Source organism: Rattus rattus, chromosome 5 (genome assembly GCF_011064425.1).
Source record: "Rattus rattus isolate New Zealand chromosome 5, Rrattus_CSIRO_v1, whole genome shotgun sequence".
NCBI classification, from domain to species: Eukaryota; Metazoa; Chordata; class Mammalia; order Rodentia; family Muridae; genus Rattus; species Rattus rattus.
This window is the reverse complement of record NC_046158.1, coordinates 109,240,442-109,249,876: the sequence shown is the minus strand read 5'-3', so window position 1 is coordinate 109,249,876 and position 9,435 is coordinate 109,240,442. Positions and strand designations below refer to the sequence as shown.

Sequence of the window (9,435 nt, the reverse complement as noted above, 5' to 3'; positions counted from 1 at the left end):
ATAATATTATACAACATTTTAACGGTTAATACCTGATGTTGACAATACCTAGGCTATAAACAGATATCTGATTACAATAATCAGCATCTGAATGCACAGTGCAGAAATCTGACACCTAACAATTCTCTGTCTTTTACTTTATTTAATTAAGGATTTCTCAATCTTGCTAATTTTTCCAAAAAGCACTACTTTATTTCATTGGTTGTTTGCATTTTTGTTGTTTCTTTGTATTTTATGGAATTCATTCCTGATTTTGATTATTTCTTGCATTCTACTGTTGGAGTAAGTGCTCATTTTTTTCCTAGAGCTTTCAGATATGTCAGTAAATTGCTAATATGTGATCTTCAATTTATATATGAAGGAAGTTAGTCTATGAACTTGCATTTAGAACCACCATCATTGTGCCCTATAGTTTGGGTAAGTTATATTCTTATTTTCATTTTTATTTAATACTTAAAAATCCCAGGGCCAGGAGGGATTTGTGCACAATTTTACAACAGTTTCAAATAAGAAGTTAATTACAGTACTCCTCAAACTATTTCCCAAATAAAAACCCAAAAAACCAGAAGGAATACTGCCAGACTCATTCTGTGAGGCCAATGTCACATTGAAACCAAAACCACACAAATATTTAACAAGGAAAGAGAACTACAGAACAATTTCTCTTATAAGCATCAATGCAAAAATGGCCAATAAAATACTCACAAACAAAATTCAGGAACACATCAAAGATATCATCCACCAAGATCAAGTAGGCTTTACCCCAGGGATTCAAAGGTATTTCAATATATGAAAGTACATCAATGTAATCTCTCATATAAATAGATTGAAAGGAAAAAACCTCATGATTATTTCAATAGATGCTGATAAATACTTTGATAATTCCCAATAGCACTTCATGTTAAAGATATTCGAGAAATCAGGGATACAGGGCACAACCTTAAACATATTCAAAGCAACATACAACAAGTCAATACCCAATGTCAAACTAAATGGAGAGAAACTCCATCTGTACTAAGTAAACTACATCTGTACTAAGAACAGGGACAAGACAAACCAATCCATTCTTTCCCTATCTGTTCAATATAGCACTTGAGGTTCTATCCACGGCAATAAGAGAACATGATGAGGACATGATGAGGATACAAACTGGAAAGGAAGAAGTCAAAGTATTGCTATTTGTAGATTGTATGATAGTATATTTCTCCATTTATGTCTTGACCAACTTTTCATTGTACACTGACTTTAGACAACTTTGGTTAGGAAACATTCTCTTATTTTATTGTGTGTGATATTCAGCTTTCATTCATAGTTGTCAGAAAGTTTGAAAGGTATTATTTCAAATACCTGTATTTCTGTTGAGACTTCTCCAGTATACAAATATGTGGTCATTCATCCATGACCACCATGACAAGGTGAGAAATGTATATTCTTTTGTGTTTGGGTGAAAATTATCTGTAAATAGATAAATTTGATTTTGGCATTATTTAATGATATAGTCTCAGACATTTCAATATTTTGTCTGTGTAGTGGTTTGAATAGGTTTGGGCCCCATAGACTGATGTAATTGAATGATTGACCTATGAGGAGTGACACTATTAGGAGGTGTGTCTTTAAAATAGTTGTGATTTTGTTGGAGGAAATGTGTCTCTGTGGAGTGGGGCTGTGAGTTCCTATGTACAAGATCCACTCTGGGCAGAAGAGCCTCTTCTCCTAGTTGCCTGCAGAAGATAGGTTTCTACTGCTACATTTGGATAAAGAAATAGATCTCTCAGATAATTCCAGAGCATCACGACTGCCTCTATTCTGCCATGGACTGAACCTCAGAATCATAAGCAGGCACAATGAATATTGTTCTTTATAAGACTTGCCGTGCTTAAGATGTCTCTTTGCAGCAATGGAACCCTAGCTAAGACAGTATGTATAACTCTCCAAGGAAAAGAGTTGGGTACGGAAGTCACCCAGTATCACTGTATGAAGGTAAAAATGTGATTATAGCTGTAACAGAGTTTCTTATTTAAACTTGGATGCACTTGTGTTTGGTTCTTACATGTTAAGAATTCCAGTATGCTATTGGAGTTTTTTTTTTCTTTGATGAGTCAGTGGGTAGTGATCTTTTCCATTTTATCTGATTAGCTTTGTTTATAAGTCTATTAAATCATGTATTAAAATTCCTACATCTGATTACATATTGTGTTCATTTGCTTGAAATATTGTTTCCATCATTTTACCCTCAAGTGATGCCTTTCCTTGTTGTAAAAGTGTGTTTCTAGAATGTAGCAGAAGAATGAATCCTGTTATTTAATCCAGGGTGTTGGCCTGTGCCCTTTTATTGAGAATTAAAGGGATAAATATTCCTTCCAGTTTATAGCTGTGCCTAGAGCTGACCAGCTCCCCGAACTCTCTGTATCCAAATTCCGTGAGGAAGGGAGCTGGACTCTCAGAAGTGCAGATAATCCTGAGACCTCAGGGGATACCACCACTTTTGCTCACATTCCTGACGAAAGAGCACTCTTGACATAGGAACCTAGGAGCAGTACAGCAGAGGATCCTTCCAGTCTCTGCCTGCGACCTGAGCAGATAGCCAGTGACAAGGAGAGCTGACACACCTGAGAGCAGACGTAAGACCAACTCTTCTGCTCCAAGTGACCCACCTGGAGCCCAAAGGAAACAAAAATCCAGGAGCAGTTTGGTACAGGATCATTCAGGTTTCTGCCTGCTCTGGGAGCTTGACTGGTCCCACAGCTCTCTGAACCCAGATCCCAATGGGAGGAAATAGTTCTACAGGAGTGCTCACACACAGGGATACAGGAGTGTCTAGTCACTCTCAGAGATTACAAAGCCAGGTAACACCAGAGACAACCTGATGGTGAGAGGCAATTGCAAGAACCCAAGCAAAAGAAGCCAAGACTACTTGGCATCATCAGAGCCTGGTTCTCCCGCCAAAGCAAATACTGGATATCCAAACAAACTGGAAAATCAAGATTTGGATTTAAAATCACTTCTCCTGATGATGATAGAACTCTTTAAGAAAACACAGATAACTGCAACTCTCTTAAAGAAATACAGGACAACACAAGTTAATAAGTAGAAGTCCTTAAAAAGGAAGAAAAAATCCTTTAAACAAATACAGGGAAACACAACCAAACAGGTGAAGGAATTGAACAAAACAATCAAGATATAAAAATGGAAATAGAAACAATAAAGAAATCACAAAGGGAGACAACCCTGGAGATAGAAAACCTAGAAAAGAGATCAGAAGTCTTACACAAGCATCACCAACAGAATCCAAGAGATAGAAGAGAGAATCTCAGAGGCAAAAGATACCATAGACACATGAGTCAAGGAAAATATAAAAGGCAAAATGTTCCTAACCCAAAACACTCACAAAATCCAGGACACAATGGGAAGTTCAAACATAGGGATAATAGGCATATAAAACAGCAAAAATTTTCAAATTAATGGACAGGTAAACATCTTCAACAAAATTATAGAAGAAAATATCTGTTACCTAAAGAAAGAGATGCCCATGAATATAAAGGAAACCTACAGAACTCTAGGTAGACTAGACCAGAAAAAAAAACCCTCCCATCATATAATAGCCAAAACACCAAATGCACAAAACAAAGAAAAAATATTAAAATCATTAAAGGAAAAAGGCACGTAATATATAAAGCCAAACTTGTCAGAATGACACCAGACTTCTCAACAGAGAATGTGAAAGCCAGAAAGTCCTGGACAAATGTCATGCAGAACCTAAGAGAGCACAAATCCAGCCCAGGCTACTATATCCAGAAAAACTATCAATTACCTATATACAGAAACCAAGATATTCTATGACAAAAACTAATTTACACAATATCTTTCTACAAATGCAGCCCTATAAAGGATAACAGATGGAAAACTCCAATATAAGGAGGGAAACTACATCCTACAAAAAGCAAGAAAGAAATCTGGCAACAAACCCAAAAGAAGAGAAGTACACAAACATAATTCACCTCTGACAACAAAAATAACAGGAAACAGCAATCAATTTTCAATAATATTTCTTAACATCAATGTAATCAGTATCCCAATAAAAAGACATAGACTAACAGACTGGATACATAAACAGGACCCAGCATTTTGCTGCATAGCTCAATGACAAAGACAGACACTACCTCAGAGTAAATGGCTAGAAAGCTAATTGCCAAGCAAAAGGTCCCAAGAACAAAGCTGTAGTCTCCATTCTAATGTGGAATAAAATTGATTTTCAACCAAAAGTTTTCAAAAAAGAAAAGGAAGGACACTTCATATTCATCAAAGGAAATATTCACCAAGATGAACTCTCAGCCCTGAATATCTATGCTCCAAATGCAAGGGCACCTACATTGATAAAAGTAACCTTACTATAGCACAAAGCACACATTGCACCTCACACAATAATAGTGGGGTATTTCAACAGCCCACTCACATCAATGGATGGATAATGGGAAAAGAAACTAAATGGAGACACAATGAAACTAACAGAAGTTATGAACCAAATGGATGTAATAAATAGCTACAGAACATTTTGTCCTAAAACAAAAAAATATACCTTCTTCTCAGAACCTCATGGTACCTTCTACAAAATTGGCCATATATTCAGTCATAAAAGAGGCCTCAATAGATACAAGAAGATCTAAATAATCCCATGCATCCTATCACATCACCACAGACTAAAGCTGCTCTTCAATAACATCAAAAAAGACAGAAAGACCACATATACATTAAAGTTGAACAAACTTCATTGAAGTTGAAAAGTGGAAGTGGGGAAGCTTTTGGTCTGCCAAAGTTGTACCCCCAGTGCAGGGGGATATGGGGGGCAGTAAGGGAAAATATTAGGGGGAATATATGTACAGAGGAAATTGAGGGGAGGGAATGGTGGCTTATAGACAGGAAACCAGGAAGGGGAATAACATTTGAAATTTAAGTAAAGAAATATATCTAATAAAAAATTTAAAGAAAGAAACTAGAAATTTCTCTTATGCCTAGTGTCACAGTGACGTTGACCGGATAGATATACATTTACTATTGCCTCATCCTGCTAACAAGCACCATCATGCAGGTGATAAAGATATGTAATACAATAGCTGCACATCAGCTGGTCTGAAGTGTGTGAATGGAAAACAAAGAAAAAAGGTATAAGCTGATCCTACTAACCAAGAAGGTGATTTTTTAAGGCTAGTGTCACAGGATCAGCATTTCTCCATCTGCACCAAAAGACATCAGGACTTCCAGTCTCCACGTTCTAACATTGTGTATGAAATGTGTCCTCCACTCTCCCAGAACTGGGCAGGGTCTACAAGAAAACACTGGATGCCCAGTGATCTAGAGATTATATACTTCTCTTACGCTTAGAGTTACAGTAATCTTGAGCAGATAGACATGTATTATTGCTCTCTTCTCACTGGAGAGATTGTTAAAATGAGGGCAGTGTTAGGCCTTTATCTGAGTAAAACCCTGATAATGTGGACAGTATTTATGGAGGTTTATAAATTCTCAGCAAATCTGTTGAGGTATATCTGGGCTGTTCCTTCCTGTGCAAAATCAGCAAATTTAAGAATCATAGAGTATCATACATAAACATAAATAGGATAAGATGCATATGTATTCCAACTTTTATTATTAAGAGGTAAGAAAATATTGTGTTGGGATGTAGTTTAAATAAAGTCATCTATCAGTTTAACAGTATTACCAACTGTATTCAACTTTATTTAAACCCCATTTCCTCTTACAGCCCATGCATATTTTGAAGCATACTGTATTTGCTCAGAGATATTTGACTAGGTTTGATATTTTGAGTTGCTGAGAGTCATCCCATGGAAGACCCACTTTCAGAGCAGACTGGTTGGCTATATTAGTTCTCACGGACTGTCATTAGTTTTCCCAAGGGAGCTCCATTTCCCAAAGAGACAGGCTGGGTGTTCAGAGTACGTTGATATCCTACCCCATAGCAAGTAGCAAGTTCCTAATTCATGCTATTTTAAACTACACCATTTTCTGTCAATTTATCCAGTTGAAAACAAAGATAGCACATCAAATTTAGAATTTAATTGGTATTAATCACATTTTAAATTTAAAACAGTATAACATCTATGACACATATATTTATTTGTTTTAATTATCATCTCTCTGAGAGGAAGCATTGTGTTCTGCATTACCAAACTTATAATTAACAGGAAATACTGTTAATTAGCATAACAATATTTTTTTATTCTCTTGCCTGGTGGTCTTTGGATTCCTTAGTTGGATGTTTTGCTTTTCCTGAAAAGATAAAAGCAAACAATGCTACACTAACCCTAATTCTGGCTCCTTACATTGACAAAAAAAATATATCTTTCCTGGGACAAATGGATTTCTTTGTAAAACAAAAAGCATTATCTTTAATACTGAAATTATCAACAAACTTTATATGGATAAGTATCCCTATACTCCCCTTTCCTTTCATATACATTTGAGGTTGATGCATATTTATCATTGAAAGCATTAAGGAAACTTCTGTTTATGATTAACCAAAATTTTTATAGTATCTTTAAAGAAAAAATGTGTCACTTTGGATTTTAGGCTGATGTTTGCAAGTGGCTTTATCTTATCATCAGTGGATCATGACCTGACTTCATGTTGGAGAGTTTCAGGGATCTGCCTGTCTCTGTCTCCTGTGTTCTGGGAATAAAAATGCACGCCACAAAGAATTGCTGAAAATGTAACCTCAACTCCAGACCACTGTTACTCATTAATTTAGACAATACATCTTTTAGTTTGTATGTCTTTCACTTTTTGTCTATCAAGTAATAACAGTAAACCTCTCATCAAGAAATTGGCAATTTTTACCAAATTATATTGGTCAAGTCATATAACCACATAAACATGAGCAATATTTTTTTATTGAAGAATTGTTCACTTACTACATAAGACATACAGAGGAAACTTTGTAACAGTACCAAAGATCTCTGACCCTGAGCTTTAGTCATTTTGGGGACAGGAGCATATTATATGCTATGGATACAGAAAGTGCATAATCTGAACTTCCAGCAACTAAAAGGATAGGGAATAACCAGTTATTCCTTCTGTCCATCCAGGATGATATTTTCTCTGGTTGCAGTACGAGGATGATTTCTGATAATACCAGATGATTGTCTGAATGAAAGAAATAGACATATTGAGTTTCCAGGTAAATCTAATTGAAACATTTTTGAGGAAGGCTGTCACATATCCAAGTGCTTTTCATTGCACAGAATTAATGGGGACCCTGGAATTGAGGAAGTACCAATTCAGAGAAGTAGAAGACACATATTGAGTCTTTCATACTAATAATCCACATATTTTCTGAAAATTCCTACCAGGGCCTCTGGCTGTATTCATTTTTTGTGAAACGTTTTGAGGAAGGCTAAGGCATTAACACAAAGTTTATATAGGCAATAAAACTGATGAGAAAACTCTCAGAGCAAGCATATCTGCATGGAAGAAGCTCATTGCCTGAAAAATCAGCTGTGTTGCTTAGAAGAAGCATAGACCACAACCATGATGCCTAAGAGGCAAACAGGCTGAGCTGCCTAGAAAACAGAAAGCAGCTGAGATGCCTGGGGCGAAGATCAGACAAACTGGGATTCCTTGATGATACACTTTCTGCAAGCTCTAGGGGTTCAGTCATCACATCCTGGACTGAGATTTTTGGTGATACATCTGCCTTTCAGTAATTTTTGACAAGCAACACTTTATCCATGCTCCTGTAAATAACCCCAATAAAACTCATTGGTTCATTAAAAAAACAAAACAAAAACAAAAAAAACTAAAGTAACCCACATTCACACTTCTGCTTTCCTGGTGATTTTTGCTATGGTCTGCATCACTGTGTGTGGCCAGCTGCTACTCTGTTGACAGTAATAAATTGATAAATCTTCAAGCTCTACTCCATTGATACTGAGAGTGAAATCTGTCCCAGATCCACTGCCACTGAACCTGGAGGGGATTCCAGAGACGGACTGGGAAGCATATTTGATGAGAAGCCTTGGAGACTCATTTGGTTTTTGTTGATACCAGTGTATGCTTGTGCTAATACTCTGGCTGGCCCGGCAGGAAAGACTGACTCTCTCTCCTGGAGTCACAGACAGGGTGGCTGGAGACTGAGTCAGCACGATGTCTCCTCTGGAAGCTGGAAATATAGAAACATATTAGCCAAACAAAATTTTGAATATGAAACACTCCTCTAAACTACTTAGAAAAATAAAAGACTTTTATTGTCTCAATTTCTTTAAGCAGAAAGTGAAATTCCATGTGATGCTATTTTCCAAATAAAGCAATTGAAATTAAATGACATCTTTACTTTTTGCCATGTCCAAACAGTCATACCTGAAATCCAGAAAAGCAACAGTACAAAGAACTGAGTTATGAACACCATCTTTGAGCCTTCCCTGAATTTAAGTAAATAAAGACACAGTCCTGAGTAACCCTCTTATAATTCTCTAAGACACAGGAATACTAGAAGGAAGAAATATGTATGCAAATCATACTGACTTCATATTGCTTATAAAAAAGACCTCGTCAGAAGAACAAGTTCCTGCTGCCTTAGAATATACATCTCCCCTTCTGATTACCTGATGAGATGTTGAAATTTAAAGGAGACTTGGATCCAACACACATGGTTACATAATTAGCATATTCCAAGGGTGTCTCTGGGATACATTCAGTATTTGAAATGAAGAGCATCTCAATTCCATGGTTTTATGCAGGGATTATATGGTTATCTTGGATTTTTCTTACAATATGGGCTGAAGCGTCTTTAACCGACGAACATTCCATGAAGCATCACAACATTTAATACTAAAGAGATGTTATTTTATTCAGATTTCATGAACAAGTGGTAAGAAAGTCTGGATGTCCTAAGAAAACATATGTCTCCTGAGGAGAGATTGAAATCCCTATAAATGTTTACAATGTGCAACAGTAGAGACGAATTTCAGAAGTAGAGATATCAAAATTCTTTTTATCACTTTCCAATGAAAGCCAAACATTACATCTTACATGTATTACCAACAAGAGTGATTTATTTCTAGAAAATTCAAACAAATTCCTTCCCTAGTACATGATTTTTCATTCTACTTAAATAACCATAATTCTGAGACAGTTAAAATCAGGAGAGAAATTCCCATCAGCTTCATTTAAAGAAATAACTGTTCATGTCACTTGGTCCATATAACCAAGCAGGATCACATTTGTTATAAAGAACTATATCTTAGCTTTTGAAAAGCCTCACTAGCTGCCTCATAGACTACCAAGACTCTAGAGCAATAAGGATAGGAATAAAGTAGAGCCTGTATTCACTGAAGGTGCAAGTGCAATAACTATAAAATTACATGCATTTTTTTCAAACAGCTACAAATATCAATACTACCTTCCCCAGCTATGCCATTCCGT

At 36.2% G+C, this 9,435-nt stretch overlaps 1 gene segment (V, D, J or C); it reads right to left on the bottom strand.

Moving 5' to 3' along the window:
* Positions 1 to 7,826: 7,826 nt before the first annotated feature.
* LOC116900987 lies at positions 7,827 to 8,419 on the bottom strand. The segment is given in 2 exon segments: positions 7,827 to 8,173; positions 8,371 to 8,419. Coding segments are annotated over 2 exon segments (396 nt in total).
* Positions 8,420 to 9,435: the final 1,016 nt, after the last annotated feature.